This window comes from Eleginops maclovinus, chromosome 3 (genome assembly GCF_036324505.1).
Source record: "Eleginops maclovinus isolate JMC-PN-2008 ecotype Puerto Natales chromosome 3, JC_Emac_rtc_rv5, whole genome shotgun sequence".
In the NCBI taxonomy this organism is placed as follows: Eukaryota; Metazoa; Chordata; class Actinopteri; order Perciformes; family Eleginopidae; genus Eleginops; species Eleginops maclovinus.
Window position 1 is genome coordinate 7,954,964 of NC_086351.1, and position 20,435 is coordinate 7,975,398.

The following is a 20,435-nucleotide window of genomic DNA, read 5'->3' on the forward strand; positions in this document are numbered from 1 at the left end:
TTTACAGGACAATCCTCTGAGTTGTGAAGCACTCACCCACAAAAGACAAAACCCTGAGCTGACAAGTGTTTGAACCGTGACAAATCAGTGACCTTAACACATTGTTTGTGAGGGAAAACAGAGTGTGTGAGAGACAGGTCAGCATTTCAGTTCCAGGGCCAGTAGTTGTAGATGACCCTGAGCTCTGTTACCTCTCTGTTTACTCAACCATGGAATGTGCTGTGCGTGCAAACATGACAAAAACAAAAATAAAGGCCATCGCACAAAGCCTGTTTTGAGCTGCCACTGTTCGAGTTTCGAGCTTAGAAGTTAAAGTATCATCATTTTTATAAGACAGGTTTTGCAAAGATCCTCACTTTTACAATTCTCATAGTAGTAAAATTCATTATTAGTTGATTATAAGTTTCTACAAGTGATCAAAGTTGGGGGGGGGAATTATTCAGGTTATCCAATAACACACAAAATGTTGTAAAATGTATTTATTTTTTAACAATTCAAAAGAAAAATTGAAGTCCCTAATTTGCTGATGGAAAACTGATGATTTTCATTATGAAGTCTTTTGATACTTAACATTATGTCATTATAGAATGCGTTATAATGTGTTTTGATGATTGTTTTGAAGCATTATGAATGTTTATGACTATAATCAGAAATGCATAGCCTCATAGATCGTAATAGAATACTTTTTTTTATTTTATGGGACGTTTTGGATCGCCTTGCTGACGTGACGGAGGTTTGTGTAACCAGTGACAGATGTGGATGCTTCATTCGTCACATTTCTTTATATGCTTGTGGTCCTTTTGTGCTGTGTGTGAATACATGTTTGCTCAGGTGTAGTGTGTGTGTGTACATGTCTTATCCCCACCTCCGAGACAGAGGGCGCGCAGGCGGCTGTGTGCCAGCTGGATATCCGCAGGCGAGGGAAGCTCCTCGTCCAGCTCCACCACCACGCACAGAGAAGACTGGCAGCCAAACAGGATCATCTCCAGGTTCCTACAGAACAGCACATCCAGCTGTTAACACACACGCGCACATCTGCAACAAGCTACTCTGTTAACAAGCTGCCAAGTAAGCTTCTCTGTGGCTTTTTAATTGATAACTTTGAAAACAGCCTTTAAGTGAAATGCCTTTAAAAATCTAACAGAGCACACTGGAGAAGTAATTGGATGAGTCGGCTCCTGTTGTAAAAAATCACTAGTGCCAGTTGAGCTATTCTGACTTCAACTTGGATTGTTTATGGCCAGAATGCATGTTTGATAATCTGCTCTGTTACAAGTCATCTAGATCTGTGAGAACAAAACTCACGGTAGCAGCTTTCAGTTTCTATTCAGCGCTGGTCTGCATACATTTACAAAATATTTGAGGTCGGCCAAAGTCATTTGTCTTTGAATGGAGTCTAAGAAATGTGATTTACAAAGAGTTTTGCACTTCTATATTGTTTATTTGCTTCTCTGTTGTGTTTGTTTGATATGTCTATACTTGTGTAAAGTCCTTTAATTAGGTCTTCAACGTGCTTTAAACTTGCCTTGCTGTATTTTGTGGCTTTTAAAACTGCAGTCTCAAGCTTCTTTAACAGTTTGCTCTACATGCTGTGGTCGGCTGATAAATGAGTGAAGACCATTTCTGCAATCTGTTTCCTGTGTTCAGATAAAAATCAAACATAAAGCTGCAACTTCTCTACAGGGTGATTAAATTAGCTTAATGCTAAATAAAGTGGTTCAGTTGCAGAGTAAATACTTTTCTCTCAAAGTATCAGAGAATATACATTTCTGATGAGGTGACGGAGCTGAGTCGAACCTATAAATGACATCTTGTTGTCACACTGGTAGCTTAAAAGAAGCACAATGTGATACTCTTCTATATCGAGCCATGCAGATTGAAATAATAAACTGTACACAGTCAACTCTGCTGCCCTCTTAACACAAAAAAGTTTCCTACAGCAGCCTCAACCCTGTTATTAGTTTAGTCTAACCCATGCTTTGTCTTGTGATGGTTACAGCCTACAGTCAAGATTACGGAAAAATCCTCTAGAAACTCATTTCAATGTGTAGTGCCTACACCGAGTCTGCTAACCACTTCGATTTGTTGAAAGCATCGAACACACACCTTATGTCGTCTTTCTCGTGGTAGATGTTGTTCTGGAAACTTGCCATTCGCAGTAGATCGCTGCCTCGAGGGTGTCGCCAACACCAGCGCTGCAACATAAAAAGAAAAGTCACACTCTTTAATAACACGTTCCACGCAGTTCAAATCACTCAAGGCACTACAGTAACTGCATGTGTAATTTGCTTCACAGGAATGTTAATGACAAGGGGAAATAAATATGAAATGCTGACTGCTCTTTAAATGTTGTTCTATTATAATTACTAGTTTATGGTTCAAACATTTGAAAAAGCACCGCCTTCTCAAAACATTCAAATCCAATGTTACACTCGTAATGTTGTTCACATTTAAAGTTGAGAGGATCATTAGGGCCATTCAGCATGTTTGTGTGAGCTTTTAATTACAAATGTTATTTATTTTATGGCAGCACGGTTTGTTATACCCCCCCGGGCGCTGCACGATAGCTGCCCACTGCTCCTAGTACTAGGATGGGTTAAATGCAGAGGACCAATTTCACTGTGTGTGCTCTGCTGTGTGCATGTATGTGACTAATAAGAGGGTTTCATCCTCCGATTCTATCTATCTATCTATCTTATACACTGAAAATGGGCTTTGATCTCCAGAATGTTGAACTCCTGAAGCAACTGTAATGTCTTTGTAAGCACTGCATTTATAGAACGTGTTAGGTTTTTGAGAGTGTATATGCAGTATAAAGGCAAGGACCATTAGAACAATATTTAAAATCAGTATAAAATAAAACAACTATAGGTTTTTATTTATTATAAATGCCATGACATAAATAATATACCACAGGATTAACACTTCAACTCATGCATTAATGAACCAATCTTAAGTGAGTGTTGGCAGATTGGAACTGAATCTTTATTATAACTAAGCGCACTCACAGGGATGCGTCCTTCATTGAAGTGGGCGAAGCTTTTCTTCAGCTCAGTGTCTAACACCTTCTGTGGAACCACGATGGACCTCGGCAGGCTGTAAGGAGACAGAGAATACACAGGTTTATTGAGAGAGTATAAACTGCAGGGTGATAGCAGCAATGGGAGACAGGCGAGATGCTCTGTATTGACTTTATAGAACGCTTCATTTGAACACACTAAGTGCTATTATTTGTGTTTCTTGTAAGAGTTTAGCCTTGCCATTCAGCTTCCTACATGTTTTGAAAAAGATTGCTTTCCAAACGTTCTCCTGTCAAGGTTACTTGCAGGCAGATGTATTCACCAATTCCAACAAAAAGATTAAAAAAAGACAATGGCTGTTAGATGCAATCCCACCCTGAGTAGGAGGTATGACTAAGGGGATAGTCAAATATAATAGTGGATAGTGAAATATTGAAATATAGATATTGTTTATGCATGTTCAAATACAGTTTACAACCCACACGTAAATGAATACTCAAGAAAACTTGTAAAGCATTATATGCTGTAATTAGACTTGGATTTCAAAATTCATCACACGCAAAGTTACCTTACATCTGAGGAGTGTTTTTACCTGGTGGACATCTCGAAGCGGTCGTTGACTGAGCTGACCCTCCAGCCCGTGGCCCCGCACCTCTCCAGCTCCTGATCCCAGTCTGAAGCAGACTCAAACCAGTTCATCTCGGTGTTACGGCGACGGTTGCTTAGGAACTGCTTCATTTCTGTAGAAAGAAAGTGATTCGAACATCTTATTAATATCTTAAAATGTCAGTGTGCAAATATTGTGTTCATAATCATGACACTTTATGTAAAAAGAACATACACAGAATATGAAGATATTGTGTCCTTTCTTTCTATTTAAAGACAGGAATTAAGAACTCACTATTTACCAATAGTGCATTAGTGTATGACTGGAAGAGGTGATTAATTGAATTTAGGTCATAGGGAAATATGTCTTTTGCCTTCTTGTCCAATTTAAAGATTTGAAATTTCTTCACCGGAATATTCAGCCGAATGCGAATGTGAATTGCCTCTTTACATATTGAGTCTGAGCCATTGCTCCCTTTCCTCCTAACTCAATTTATATTAAAAGGAGACATTAAAATAGTAAAATTATGTCAAATTCATTCAGAATCATTTCAACTACTCTATACAAACATTTCAGAAATATTATGTCGGTGGCACTGGAGCAATTTTTGGTTAAGTCCCAATCTTAAGTGATGTCCTCGACACACTGACCACACACCGGACACACTTGACCCCCGGGGCAGAGTTGAGCTGTGGGTCATCTAGAGACTTGTACAGAGGGGGGGGGGGGGGGGGGCTTGCATTATTTATCCAAGAGCTGACAGTCATCCACAGCCTGGTCAGCCTGCCGTAGCTTCAACATACTGTAGCATAATGCATCGTGCAGACAGGCTCATGTTACTCTATACGGTTGAGGTAAACAGACCAGGGATATGTATAACAGCTTTTATTCTTTATGCGAAAGTGTGTCTAATTCTGCTGAGACTGAATTTAATTCCTTGGCTCTGATGGCATACGATTACATTTAATCATGGTGGTTTAATCTTCACAAATGGAGGCGTCCAATCACTGTCAAAATCTGACCTTGGAGGTTTTATAGCGCTTCGCTTTAAAAACCACTCACCACTGGGCATGGTTTTGTAGACTAGAGAAGATATCAGCTTTGACTGTCATTCTGCTCTGAACAGAAGCCTCTATTTGTAATATTGTCTCCATTCTTAAGAGTTGGAACATCAGACTCAGAAAGTGGAACGGACAGAAACTAAAATAGATGAGTTGAAGTCATGTGTGGATGACTGTGAACAGTGATTTTTGGGTACATTCTGTCCCTGGAGCTACAGTCAGTGGAGGTCAAGGTGAGAACAGACTCAAGGAAGAGATAAAATCCTTAAGGTTTTAATAAGCAAGAACATCACATGACTAACAGGTTCATGCTGCGTTTCTGATTCATGTGGGCATTCGCTTCTCACATTCAGTCAGCCGTTATTTCTTTGAATATTCATCACAGTGAGATATGAATAGAGGCAAACATTAGTTTCATGCCATTAACATCTAAAGAAATACACAGATACGGCGTTAGAAAAGGGGCAAAGATCTCACTAAGGGGGTAAAACAACAAATATGGAATTTCCCCAAGTGTATTTTGGGGATGTTCTCAATAATATCACCAACATAAATCACATTACCTGCTGTATTAGAGACAAGTATTGATATGTGGAAACATTTATCATTTTTAGGTCACTAAAATATACATTTACCTATTTTACAGAGCCACAAATTCTTAAAATAAATGTATATAAAAGGTATAACATCACAGTCGTTAATAACTATGACAAATCTTGTATTGACATCTTCTAAATAACCTCATATGTATGCCTTTAGGACGAAAAGATGTCGGTATATATCTTTACTGAGCCTGGACAGGAATAGAGGAGGTTAATTTTTTCATTTTTTGGAGTTTAACGGTATTTGGGGAATTATTGAGATTATTTGGTCTAGTTCCGAATTACACAATCTACAGTAAAAAGGACGTCTGCCAGTATATCAAGATCACACACATACAGCAAACACCCCCCTTTTGATGATCATTATTATAATTATTATCCTGAGTCAAATACATACCAAAACACTGATGTAAAACCGAAAGTCTGTGAGCTATACTTCAGTATCAATGTGTTTGGGAACTGAACACAGCTGTAGGATGATAGACGGACTGATAGACAAATGAGGTCTTGTATCAGTGCCAGTGAGGGAATAGATGGTTGTATACATGAGCGCTCAAACAATAAACTACTACTCACCTACACTCCCAAGAGCAGCGTTCTGGAAAGATAAGACCGAGCCTGGTTTAGGAGGCTGGTAGGTCTTGGCGATGGTGTAGGTTATCTGAGGAGGGAAACCAAAGTGAGCCCATCAGCATGACAAAGGTCATCAGCTTTCAAATCGCTGCCGAGTCAGATCATTGACGAAAGACACAGATCAACTTCTCTACACAGAAGTATTTAGTCTCTGAAATGACTGATGAACAGTATGACAGTAACCTAGAGCCTTGAATCCAATCTGACACACAAAATATCCAGAAAAATTTAGAAATATCTTAAAACAAGTCATACCTGAAATACACAAATTAGAAGTGCAAGAGCTGCCCTTTGAAAAATGTAAAACTGCATAAAACAAATCTAAATCAACTCATTTGAAGGCTGTAAAAGATCTGGTTGTCTGCTTATTATTGTTTTTGGATGCACATACTTCTTGTTCTAGATCTAGTCATCCTTAAAGTGAGATCAGCACATTTCTAAAATCAGGATATGTATGCACACGCACACGCGCACGCGCACACACACACACACACACACACACACACACACACACACACACACACACACATACACATACACATACACATACACATACACATACACATACACATACACACATACACACACACACACACACACACACACACACACACACACACACACACACACACACACACACACACACACACCTCTAAGACTTGTGCGTCAGGAGTGAGGCGGTCAAACAGGAAGCAGACGACCCGCAGGTCCCTGCAGTAAAGCACCAGCTCCTCTGGAGTGAACTTCAGAGAGGAGTTCGGGGTCACCAGCTTGGTCCGGTTCGGGCCCACTGCAACACAGGAGGGGGGGGAGCTTAATTAAACATTAAGTAGACAAGTGGGAGCAGAGCCAAATAACCCTTGAGTTTAGGTTACATACATACTTACAGTGTGTAGGTTAGACCTTTAGGGCTTCACTCAAAATAACTTTACAACTGAGCTCAAAACCTGCACATTCAAAAACATTTTAAACTTCTTATTTTGCATAACTCTATTGTAGAAATGATCTCAGAGAATTGCTTTTAAAACTTGAAAAAACACTCTATTGTGCCACTTTATAATCCTTAAGGTTTTAACTAGGTTTTTCTGTATAGTAGTCTTTATTGGTACTGGTTGTTTTTAACAACACATTTGCTGTGGTAATAAACCTTTCCTCCTACCAAGGTAACTACAGGTGCTGCATATTCTTTAAGACTGAGCACATTAGATTAATCCCGGTTTGGATACAAGCCATTTAAATGATAAAGTCAACAAATCTCAGAAAATATATCAAACAGACTACAGTCTGCTACGTGTCAGATTTGTGTTCATCACAGAATAGTGTACCTTTAAGCTGTAGCATTAAAAGGGATAGTAAAAGGAACCGTCTCTCTCCACAAAAGCAATAATTACTTTGCATAACACATAAGTTGCTGCTTTGATTGGTGAGTTTGTGTTATTGTGTGACTTTTGTTTAGTTTGTTTCAGATTCAATAAAATTAGACATTAACAAAGTATGCGAGGCAGGGAAGATCTGCAAAGTCAAACGACTGTTTTTGTCAAAAAAGTATTTGCAGAGGACAAATTATTGCTTTGGAAACACTGTCTGACAGAAGAGGAAAGCAGTACAATATTCCAAATATAGCGTACACTCAAACTGATACTGATGTGCCCCCTTTCCACAGCGGTACATTGCTTGGTTCTCTGTCTGTACTTCATACAACCTCACAAAAAAAAATCCCTTTGACTGCATGCATGTTACTAAGGCATTATACTAGTCTGTGATTGGACACAAACAGGGAATGTCCCAAATGTCATAAAAACAGTACTTGTCATAAAAATAAATGTCCACTCATTGCATCAATTAAAATGGTAGTCATGACAAATGTGGGCATGAGGTATTACTTACCAACCACAACCTTCTCGATGGACGCCAGAGCCACATCATGATCTCCTAAAAGCACTGGGTCTGCATTGTCCTGCATCAGGAATTAAGAGTTAGTGATTAAAATAAAAAGGTGTTTCCACTGTCATCCTTTGAACAACAATAACAATGATTTAAGCACAGCTGTTCAGAGGGACTCACATCAGGTTTGGGGCTGTCCTGGGGCACGAAGGCCACTCTGAAGTGGGTACAGAAAAGGGTCCCAGACACCCATCCTCTTCCCTCCCTGGCACTGAGCTTCTTCCTCACCATAACAGCCCGCTGAAGAACACACTCGCCTGGTGGGGACAAAAGATGTGAGTGCTTGATTTGGATGTGTCTGATGAACTTGTGTAACTGAGTATGTGTATAGGTGGGGACTTCTAAGGAGGATACATAACAGGAAGTTTACAGAGAGAGAAACAGCAGCATGGAAGTCTACTGAGTGAGCCACTGGGACTGGGTGTAACAAACACCTTAAGCACAAAGGTCAAACTGTTGCTTATTGTTGCATGTCCTCAGGCCACTGACGATGGGCAGGGGGGAGCAGGAAGAACAACAAAAAACATTATCTCATGGATCAGGTAACCATGTTCTGAATTAAATTACACCAACTTCGTTTGGTGGTAAAAAAAAAAAGTGAGTGAATTACCACATTTTTGGGAAAATTCACAATGTAGTTGAACAGCGTGATATCATAACCCTCATAACTCCTGACTGAAATCCACATGGCATAATACATAAATTCAGAGGATAATTTATGAGAAATGTTATAATGTAATGTATTATTTTGACTTCATTAAACTGGAATGATATTTGTTTTTTGCATGAGCACTGAAACTTTGAAAAACCTATGTAATAAAATATGTAATTTATGTCTGCTTTAGTAGAAATCTGCTGATTCTGTTACAGTCCCAGTGATGGATCCTCATAATTTCTAATTAGAGAGGGAAAGGTTGGAGAAACAAAGGAAAGTCAACCACAAAGGCTCCCAAAAACAAACTTTTCACAGAGAAAATGATCTTGCACACAAACACAGATGTGGGTAAACAATCTCCAAGTAGAAAAAAAAAGGAAAAAAGCTTCATCAAAACACCCCCCCCCCCCCCCCCCCCCCCCAAACACCCACACACCCACACACAGACACACAGCAGTGAGACAGCACATTTTTAACAGTCTCCTGCAGGTACACAAAGCCTTTGCCAGCTAGAACGTGGGTTTCCATGGCAACAGGATCCGGGATAGAGCAGACGTGGAGAAAAAGGCTTTTTGTCCGCACGACGAGAGTTTTTGGCAAGGCAAACATGTTTTGATATTCCCTAAAAAGATTCAAATTCACTCCACTGTGAAAAAGATGTGCTGGTTCATCGTAACTGAAAAAACATTTTGAGGAAACACAAAATTCCACAAAATGTGGAAAGAACTAGCTCTGCCTAAAACTAAATGACAGTTCTTATTCTTGCTTTTGAGCTAGAAGAAGGTGTTGGTGAGTACCACAGCACAGAAAACACTCATTTATGCTGGGACGGAAAGGACAAGAGGAGGCCTGACTCCGAACACCATCATTTGCTAATTGCACAGTTTAAATCTTAGTGTGTGTCCTATAATTATTCTCCAAAACCACTCCTAAAAACCTTATCCCCGGCTAAACCTAACCCCCCCCCCCCCACACACACACGCACACACAGAGATTTAAGATGCTTAGCAGGGCGGTGAACACAAGTGAACCCTTGTTGAGAGTTTGTCTTGCAAAGGACAATCTGTGGCTTTCCGTGCCTCCTTTTAATGTCTCCCCGGGGTGCAACAGAGTCCAAAACATTCCTGTAGCCAGATTTGAGAGACAGGGGGGGGAGACAGGGAGCACAGGGCCTGTTTTCACTCTTTGGTTAGATTTAAGAAGTCAGTGTTAGCAGGTGGTTCAGCCCAGTGTTTACGAGTGTTGAGCATTAATCAAACAAAATAATTTATGTGCTTCCTGCAGAGCTTCACGGAGTATAACACTTTATGCTGCCCTAGCGCAGTTTCAATGCACTTTATTAACATTTTATAGTCTTGGTCTTGTCCCTGACCCTGCGTGTGCCACTGATGTGTGTGATGTTTATGGATATCCTATTTGTTTAGTACATGCCTTCTACTTTGGGCCCACGGTTAGCAGGATTACAGTTATCAAAAACAGCAGAAACCATGATTAGGACACAAAGGGATATTGAACATGTCATACAGCAGAGTTAAGATTCCCTGTTTGCTGAATATGTATTAATGGCCAGTGACAGCTTTTCAGATTGAAGTTACATCCACATCTGACGGCATTACAGAGCTGACAGCTCAGCAAAATTAAACTGGTTGGATTTTGACCAACTGGGGAGCAGAGGAAGGGTGAATAAAGCAAGAGACGCTGCCGGGAAAAAGCTGCCACACAAAGTTTTGTACAGTGAAACCCAGCAGGCCCTGGCTTTAATTAAAAGTATTGCAATAATAGAGTTTCCTATGCCACCGCAATTTGAACCTGACTTTTGAAAGAGTAAATAAAATGAGTTAAATTGAAATACTGAGAAAGTCTGTGAGCACTTACGAAGACCTAGTTTAGTTGTTGTTTTAAGTATAGACTGCACACACTTTAAAGGAATTGTTCAAGTGTTTGCTTTACTTACTATCAGGCATAAATAACCCTTTAATGTTTCAGCTGCTTCTGTTGACGTTGTGGTCACTGACTTGAACGTAAGTAGGGAGGGACCTGAAGAATCAGCCTGAGAAAATACAGCTGAGCGAGATCTGGACCACATGTTCACTGTCTGTGTGTTATTTGTTTAATCCACATTTGTTCCCCATTTACAGACAGGATGCACGCAGAGCTAAATGTTTTCCCTTCTCGATCCATTTGAGAGCCAAATACAGATCAGGAATAGGTTGCTTTGGTTTCAATTTAGAGATACAGTGGTGTAAGTGACAAAGAGGGAAGTCCTGCCTCCTGTCTATAATTTCATTTGACAAAGCACAAAATTTCCAGTTCCAGTTACTTATTTTAATACACAGAATTCAAAACCACTTACCCTCAAGTAAGGCAACTTCCACAAACAGTGACAGCCATTTCGAAATGTAGATCATGTTTGGTTAGCTTGCCATGTAATAGCTATAATAAATGTCCAACTTTACCCTCCACTAAGCCAGTCTCTGTAGAATTGCTCTTACATATTCATGGTAAACTGTATTTGCTGCTACGTTATCTCCAGACAAATGATCAGAAATCCATTCAAAATCCAAATAGAGAGAATTTAATACCATTTTCAATATCAAGATCGAAACCCAAGTGTACAAACGTCGATTCTCTTGTCTCTTGTCCATCAATCAGCGAGGTTTAAAAGCTGATGGACAGCCTTTTAATCCCACAGTAACATAAGACTATGGAGAAAGAGGGATTGTGAAGTGGCTCTGAAGGGGGTCCTGGACTCTTGGCATTGTGTGTGAATGGACAGTATACCCCCTCCCCCACCCGCAGCATTGAAAAAAGGTACATGATCTACCTATGGCTGTCGGAGCTGTCCTGACCCGCTTGCCCTCCCGCAGGCCGGCTCGGTTTCTGCGGTCCTGTGTCCCGGTGTCACATGAGAATACCGTGGACACCGAGCACTGCCCGTTAACTACTGGGACGACGGGACAACTTCTGCAGACATATTTAGGATTGAGTTCTGTGCTTTTCTTGTGGTCAGTGGATCAAGCTTGGGACAGGCCCTTTTATTAAGCCTGATAAGTTAATCTAATACAACAGCACCAGAGCAGGATATGAGACAAAAAAAAGGCCATTGATTTGTCCACATGATGGACAAATTATCCATCCTTTTTTACAGAGTATGTGCCCCAGAGAGAAAGCGAGAGAGTCCACAGGTGCAACGTGAGCCCTTTCCCTCGGTGGGGCAAAGCTGACTTGCGACTCCTTTGTGTCTCAAAGTGAACTTGTTCTCACAAATTGTCTCAACACTTTCTTTTCAGAGCGTGCACAAAGCCAACGGATAGATTTCCCTGCCTGAAAACCTGGACCAATTTAGAAAAAAAAAGTCCAAAATGAAGAGTAATGGCAAGAAATGTTAGCTCACAGAGGAGCTAATAAAGGTCTTAATGGTAAAAGAGAAAACAGTGCCGCCGATACACGTTTCTTCTACTCACTCCTGATTAAAGACAGCTGGGTTTTTAATCTGCCTGGAAGGAAGGAAGGGAAAGAGAGAAAGAAAAGAAAGAGAGTGCTAAGGGAACAGCAAGAAGGTGTTGGAGAGGGAGGTGAAGTTGAAAGCCAGCAGGGCAAAAACAAGTAAAGACAGTCGACATTTCACAGGGAAATGTTAGCAGCTAAGAATAGGATCTCCTTGTGGGTGTTGAAAAGGACCAGAAGAGTCTGAAAAGCATTAGATGAAAAGACACACTGCTGGAAAACAAATTAAGCTGACTATGTGAACGGAAGGAAGGAAGTGTGTGTGTGTTTGTGTAAAAGTCAGGAGATACAATGCAAAAACAGAGAACAACTGGGGCGAAAAATGTAATGTTTTACTTCAAAAAAGTAAGAATGCAGGAGATAGCAGTCAAAGAGAGGCAGGCTGAGACTGCAATGCCAAGGCAGCATCTCCCTACCTCATAAAGTCCTCTCTAACACGCCCCCACCCTCATTTATGCTTAAACTGCTGAAAAGTGCTCTGAGTAACTGCTGATATGCAGCGTTAAAAGATCAGCTGCTGCAGGATGTTGCTGACACACGACGATGAGATAACTCAGACTGCAGCAGAGATCTTCTGTGCTCTTGCTCCATCCAGAAGCTTATCCCACGGGTTAAGAGGGTTTGACCTCTGGCTGAACTGGCTGTCTGAACTCTCTTTTCAGAAGGGGCGCATGTCTTTTGAGAGCAGCGGAATCTATAAGAAGGAAACTAATTGGTGGGTAAACAGAAATGAAACACTGCCTGCATGCAGCTCCTTGTAATTTGTGCTGGTGCTGCTTAAAGCAAGTTATTACATTCTGCGGCAACTATAAATTAAGGTTCTTTACTTCTCATCTTGAGTCACACACATGAAAAAATTGTCAATTTTCTGCTGATTTTAATGACATTTTGTTAACATCTGAGGAGGCATCAGCAACACATGCAATGATCCCACATTTATCATATGTGAAGTGAGGAAAATTAACTCAAACACGTCAATAACGCAATGTCAGTTTTTTTCCAGTATCCTGCATGTGAGCAGAGTTCATTAAGTAATTAATCGGTACAATCTTTTCACCATAGCCAAACAAATATTCAAGGAGGCTCCCCTTCCCCTTTTGTGTTCAGATTAGCTCTTTCCCTTCAGATCTTTTCCCATCTCAAAGGTAAAGCACCTGCTGTGACATTCCTGCTCCAGGTGTGGCTACAAGTTTCCAACCAGAGAGAACAAAGAGAGCAGCTGCAGCTTTCTGCCTCGATGTGGATATTTCCTCTGATCCTGGAGCAGCATGGCAGTTGTCAGTTGGACTTCGTGTTGTGAAGTGCTTGATTATTTATTACTCTATGCAGTCTTGTCTCCAGATACTGTTATTGTTACAGTATCTGGAATCAGTCTTCAGTTATTCAAGATGAGAGTTGGTGTTGTTTTTTCAAAAGTAGAAGTTTAGGACGCAAGAAGTGAACTGATCACGGTAACAATGCTCGTTAAACATGCACACAAAAAACATAAACATGGTAGATGTTTCTAAAGTAAGTTTCTAAAGCAAAATCCTACCTGGTAGGCAGCGGAGACCAAGCACATCTCGACTCCTTGCGCTCACCCCACTCTGACTCAGCATCCTCTCCTGTTGGAAAATCAGAACAAACATGAGCATTGCTTGATAATTATTGGCTTATTCAGCCTTTATTTTACACACATCTGTCTGTAATGGAAAGTCTGTCTGTAACAGTGATATATGAGAACTTTCTTGCTGTGAGTTGGACGAGAAAATGAGTCTTAAGAAAAGCTGTAGCATTAAATATAACAGACAAACATAAAATGGCAAAGATACTCTGCATCTAAAGAAACCAAAAGGGCAAGTGCCAAAGTTGAAAATCCTTTCTTTAAAAGGTGCCATGGAAAGCATCTATCTGGTATTTTAAATTGTTCTCTGATGAAGAAGGTATACAACTTTGGTTGATCCAAAAAATGTCCGGATGCGGTTTTACAGACCACTTTACAACCCTATGATTTGGTCCTAGAATGAAACAAGCTGAATTGCCTTATTTGGGGGCTCATTTAAATAATTAGGACGAGCTCTGCTCTGATTGGCTGGCTTACAAGGAGCAATCCATGGTTGCCTCAGAGCCCACAGAAGTAAGTGAAGTTCGCGAAACTGTGAGAGATGAACCATGGAGGCTATTGGCATCCAACCTTACATGTTTGAGCCTTTATCGGAGGAGGAAACGATGAATTTGAAGAACAGCCAGTTGGTCGGAGATTGGAGTGCAACGTTACGGAGTGGTAAGTGTTAGCGTTAGCTAGTGTTTCCAGCAGCTGGTGTATGCAAATGTTGGGGCTGGACTACCGTGTGTGACGTAACACACAGGGATTGTTGTAATTTGCCCGTTTTACCGCTGTGATATGCATATTCATGATTTGCAAGTGAAGGAGGAAACAATGGTGTTTGAGGTTCACGGTATGTCAGTTCAATGAACCGAACTCTCCTTATTCAACTATGCCAAGATAAATACAGTTTTCCATTATATGGCACCTTTAATTGAAGTGGCATATAGTACATTGAAAAGTGAAGCAGCGGACTTTTTTCTTTGCTGCTGCTCTTAATCGAACTCTTCATATCTCACACTGCACTGTAACTTGCATCCATGAACCAGTGTTTTATGTTTATTTTATTCTCTCTGCTTTTAAATGACTGTTTCTAAATGCCTGTTTTAATGCTCTTATTGTCTTTCATTTTTGTAAAGCACTTTGAAATGCCTTGTGTTGAAATGTGCTACATAAATAAACTTGCCTTGCCTTGAAAGACAAAGAAAAGAGTTTTCATTCGAAAGTGTTATCCATTTATAACACCAGACTCTTTAAAAGCGTCGAAATAGCCTATACAGAACTCACTTAACAAAGGACAGAGCCTTGTCCCCTTAGGTATTGTTGACTAAATGTAAGTTGTGTCTGCTTCTCGCAATGCTTGTCTTAATGGACTCAAATTCAAAGACAAAGCCAACCCCGCAATGCTCCATGATACTGAGCTTCCATCTTGTTGTCTGTTCCTGCTTTCTCTACAGTAGTCGTGAAGTCTCACATATACTCGGGTCTGTTTTAAAAGCAAAAATCCAACCCCACACAGCCACAGAGGTTTCTGTAATCAGGCTGTGAACTTACTAGCACATATGCTTCCACTTAACTTTGCTACTAACCCCCCCCCCCTTGTGAAGGCCATTTACTTTTAACGGCTTCAAGTCCCATAATATGCCGTGGCCTGCAATGTGGGAGAGCAGGGTGGTTATGCAGGTGGAAAACAATCTTTTTAGCGGCACAGAAATAGAGTTAAAAGTGCCGAGTTGACATTAAGGAAAGCTATACATTGTAGAGCCTAGTTTCCCTCACAATGAAAGTATTAATCATTGTTTTATTAGCAGCACCAGCCATATCACAAAGCACCGGTATGTATCGGAGTCAGCAAGGATGTGTGAACAATAACAATGAATCTACTGAGTCGCCAGAGCTATGCTAACAGTTCTGCAGCGTGGTGGATTCTGTGAGAGCAGCCGTCTCGTGAAAACCTGAGACTCTTAAGCTTGTGGGCCCCCATAAAAAAAAACATTTAACAAAGACGACCTTTGCTCCTTGAAAAGGTAGTAAAATCACATGTATTCATAGCTGGATGTTTTCTTTGTATGTGAAGGCTGTGACTTTACCAAACACCCAAGAGTCTGCAGTTTGCAACTAATCATATCTGGATGTTATCTTGAAGTCTTAGGTCGCCAGTTTCTGATATCATTGCATATGAAGCGAATACGTTACATACTGTGAACCATTATTCAACCAGCTCACTTTTACCATATTTTTTTCTAAATGAATAGTAAAATAATTAAAGTGTATACAAAGAAATGAATAGAAAGCCATAATAATTTGATGATTATTTAACTAGGGAGATGTGAGCCATGATCACGACAATAAAAACAAAGATGGTTTTAATTAATCCACATATGAGCGCTAATTAATGTCATATGGGCAAGTTTGCTCTGTTTCGCTGTTCCTTTCCACTACTGAAAACTGCCAACATCTGTAACGCAACAACTTTTAGCCAACAGCATGGACTTCTTCCTGACACACATTTAAATATGGTTATAGTTCTACCAATTTTACTGACCAAATTCAAAGGCAAACTGCAAAAACCGCTGCAGAAAAACACAACAGTAAAATTTGAAGAGAGTTAGCTTCTGCTTGCCAAAGCATTGTTCATCTTTTTTTCATCTGGCTTCAACATTTATTATGCTTTACTTCAGTCTCCGCATCAACACCCACAGCTGAATTCTTTATCCCCTTTGAAGAACATCAGAGGCTATTCAGATCTTTTTTTGGATTTCTTTCATAAATCTTGCGTCTTAGATAAGTCCCCTGAAGGTTGTCAAGCGTGACAAACTCAGGCCTCAGGCTCTAGCCGAATGAATACACTACACTGCATTACACAAGGTGAGGTACTGCTGGCACCTTACTGCAGACTGAGCTATGTACATAATGTGATAAAGGCTGATATGACTGGAACTCCTTTGCTTTAACAAGCCAAAATGTGATTTGTAGACACAATAAATGTGACAGAAATATAAACAGCAAATGCATTCATGGGTAAAATCCAGGCATTTCTCCATCACTTGCAAATTTTGCACAGAAGGGTGAAATAGGCAACGGAGATAAGGAAAATTGGAATGAGATAATGTCTAGGCAGAAGTAAGGCTGCCTCATCTCTTAGTGTAGTTAGTATATTATTTAAAAACCACATTTCCAGAGCAGTGTTTAGCTGACATAACACTTTTGCTTAAATTGTGTGGCTTCAGCGTCCCCAATTTATTACTTTCATTGCCTCTTTTTCCCCCATGCTGCCATTCTGCCCCACTTTTGCCCTCCTCTGTTCCCTTCCCTTCATCCTCAGGGACAGGGGCCAAGGATTATTGCACTTTCCATTGCTCATGGCTTCCCATTGCTACTGCGGCCAGACTTCGGCAGTAATTGTGCTTGTTCCCTGGTCTGGAACATTCTTCTTTATTCTCAAACAACAAGCCAAAGTCACAAGGAAGGAGAGCACATGGGAATTCAAGAGCGATAATAATAAGGAAATAATAATCTCTTCAAATCTAATTTTAAGTGGTGGACAACCGCAAACAATGAGGTAATGACAGTTGTTCTATGTAAACTCTTGTGACACATACCTAGCTAAGTTGCATTTTAACAGTCTAAACGATAGGATTTTAAATGACAAAAAGCAAACTGAATTATGGATACTTTCTGTGTCGTACCAAAACACACTGTGAACCTTTAGCATCGGTTGTTTAGAGTGTTTTTAAAAAGCTTCTTGTGGAGACATATGCTCTGCTCTGGGGCTTGTAAAATACACATTAGCTTTACTCTTCACTGTACTCTGCTTTTATTCTCTCACATGAATGGGGACAGTCATATCACATTGTGAGCTGGCTCAGAAGTAAAAAGAGGATATGAGGCAGTTTTTCTAAATGGGGCACACTTTGAATTGTTTCCTCTTGTTCCAGAAAGAATAACATGAGATTGTTTTGTCCAACGATATCAAGTGGACTGGGAAATGTCATCATTTTCCAATCATTGTGGCTTTCTTCCCTCTAGAAGCAAACCTGCAAGGATGTGCTGTATTTAAATTGCTATGATAGAAACAGAGTGGGCATTAGCTTTATTATTGCATGGAATCTAAAACCCCGAGGGCAGAGTTAAAGGAGAAAATAACTGCCTTGAATATAATCAGTAGCTCACAGTGTAACAAGCATCTGTGGAAATATACTACCTACTCTAATGTATAAGAGACTGCATTACAGCAAAAGCTACGTTTTTTGGTTTCAATGTGAAAAACACACAGTAAAGGGAAAGAAACAGATTCTGACATATAGGGGGAAATATCAATAAATGATTCATGCATTGGGAGTTCATACAGTTAATATTTAATGAGATAATTTGTGCATCACACGACATAAACCCTGCTTTTAAACCATTTCTCAGCTAAAGCCTCCCTCAATTAGCACAGCTCCTGAAGCATTTTTTTTCCTTAAACTTTACATGAAAGCTGGGCATCAAGGGAATAATAAGGGCAGTGTCTTCATTCTTATCCTTTCTTAATTGCAACACCAGTGTGGACTTGTAGATACTCAACAAGCAGATAATTACTGGCTCTTTTAACGGTATCCCTACTGAATTATTTACAAATACATTACATATTTGAGTCTTCATTATCTCCTCCTGTCCTTGCTGTACAGTGGTGGCAGAGAATTACATATTTGTGTGTAATGGTATGTCATTAAAGAGGGAACAAAGACAAATAAACCCGGATAGGAGGTCAACAGTCATGCTAAAGGCTATGTGAGGCTGTATTTATGCACAGCAATGCTAACAAACACGCCCAAGAGCCTGCAGTTTGCAATAAATCATGCCTGGATGTTATCTTGAAGTCTTAAGTTCATAGTTTATGATATTATTGCATTGAAGCAAATACATTACACACTGTAAACTGTTATCCAACCAACTAACCTTTATGATAACCTTTACCTTGATTTATTCTAAAATACGGTACAGGTTATCAAGCTATCATGCTAACTGATGTTTAGCCGGTATAATGTTGATCATGGTCACCATTACATCTTGCATTTAGGACGCACTGCACTTTGTAAATATACTGACGACAAAGTACAATAACATTCAGAGGTCATTTCATGTCAGATTTGAAATCTAGATCTAGGTTAATGTGAATATGTTGAGATCCAAAATAAAAGGACTCAGTTGTGGAAATATGTTATCAGTACATCTCTAGTTATGAAATACTTCCTGAGTGAATCTGTTATGTCTTACCAAATTTCAGGCAATCTTTCCAATACTGGTCCACACATCCTCGTTGCCCTATAGGTGAAAAGTCAGTGGGTCGCCAAACTCATTAGGATTCTTCCTCTAGGGACCATGAGTAACTATACCATGTTTTAAAGCAATTCATCCAGACTACCTGACCAACATTGCAATATGTACAGCCTTTATTTATAAAGCAATGGGAAATTTAGAAATCCTCAATATAAAAAAGTACCAATGCAACTAACTGACCTGTTTCCATTAGCCAGCATTCACAAATCACCCTCTATTAGAATGTTTCATCAATCAGTATACCGGCTGTCATTGGAGCCCTGACATATCACTGTCTGGGATTTTTGTTTTGAAGGACTAGGGGGTTTCCTCATCAGACAGACCATCCTGTGAATAAATCATCTCATGTCAACAGCATGCAGCGTGTCTCTCAACAGCAACATTTTTTCCTCTGAAGCACAGTCTCTAAGCCTCTTACATACTCACTAACAGCACATCATTGCCGCTGCCACAGTCAGCTAAACAGTTTAAGTGAAAATCTAATGCTTGATATTGCCTCATAATCACAAGTTTTCTGTATGAAATGTTGTTTGAAGTCACCTCCACTCTGACAGCTAAGGTCCCACGAGTGAGATTATCAGTACTGTTATACTGTATACACTCGAAACAGACAAAGGACCTAGCCTCTCAGCCCGTTCACAAGTGAATAGAGCTTCTGGTTAATTATCCCCCAATGCCAGATCGATACACCTCTAACGGGAACATAAATCTGCTCTGCCATTAAGAAGAGCCCATTGTTGTGCTCTGTTTAAACAGTGGGAGCCTCTGCTGCTCGGGGGCTGGCAGTGAATGTGAAGTCTGGGTCCTATGGGAGCGGGCGTGGGTGACTGTTCTGCTTTGGCCTGCTCCTATCAGGCTTGGATCTTCAGCCACTCTGCACAGAGCTCAGATGATCCCTCCTCTGGCATATTTTGCTTCTGTGGAGCTTTGTGCTGCAGGCCTTTCATGCTGACTTCTTCAAAGCTGGCTGTAAGATGTAGATAGAGGGAAGTCAAGGGGATAGGCGCAGCCAAAAATAGCCTGAATAAGCCCAATACTGGCAAGATGCAGGACTGAGCATCCTTATGTAGCATGTGTGTACTGATGAAGTTATCATTCCTTCTTATAATGCCAAACATTTCAACATTGAAGCTTCAAAATGTGACAATTTGCTGCTTTTCTCTGTCAAAAGACATTAATACCTATGGCTCAAATCAAGCACGTTGAAGATGTGTCCTTCAGCTTCGGAGCGATGGGCATTTTTTATATTCTTTCTGACTATTTGTTAAACTAAATTGTTAAGTGAATAATCAAGTGACCCGCAAATGTAATGATGTTCAAAAAATGTTAATTAATTGCAGCCTGATTATAATTTATGCCATCCAAAATGACTTGGATATTAAACCACGATTAAGGAAGAGCTGATTAATGAGTAATTGCAAACAGCAAAGCCATCTGGTCCAAATTCATCCCAGTTTTGGATTTGGTTTTCTAAAAGCAGTCTCAGAACAGGCTCATGT

The 20,435-nt window shown here is 40.2% G+C and overlaps 1 protein-coding gene across 1 annotated transcript in view; it reads right to left on the reverse strand.

Annotated features, from left to right (window-relative positions):
• The window catches only part of mtmr11 (myotubularin related protein 11), a 31,283-nt gene that overhangs the window by 9,005 nt on the left and 1,843 nt on the right, over positions 1–20,435 (reverse strand). The window contains exons 2-10 of the mRNA XM_063879795.1: positions 13,564–13,633; positions 7,988–8,124; positions 7,811–7,880; positions 6,574–6,713; positions 5,867–5,951; positions 3,613–3,760; positions 3,009–3,096; positions 2,107–2,195; positions 866–993 (exon numbers count right to left, since the gene is read on the reverse strand). Coding sequence (XP_063735865.1) covers positions 866–993; positions 2,107–2,195; positions 3,009–3,096; positions 3,613–3,760; positions 5,867–5,951; positions 6,574–6,713; positions 7,811–7,880; positions 7,988–8,124; positions 13,564–13,633 — 955 coding nt within the window. The remainder of the gene's footprint in view (positions 1–865; positions 994–2,106; positions 2,196–3,008; positions 3,097–3,612; positions 3,761–5,866; positions 5,952–6,573; positions 6,714–7,810; positions 7,881–7,987; positions 8,125–13,563; positions 13,634–20,435) is intronic.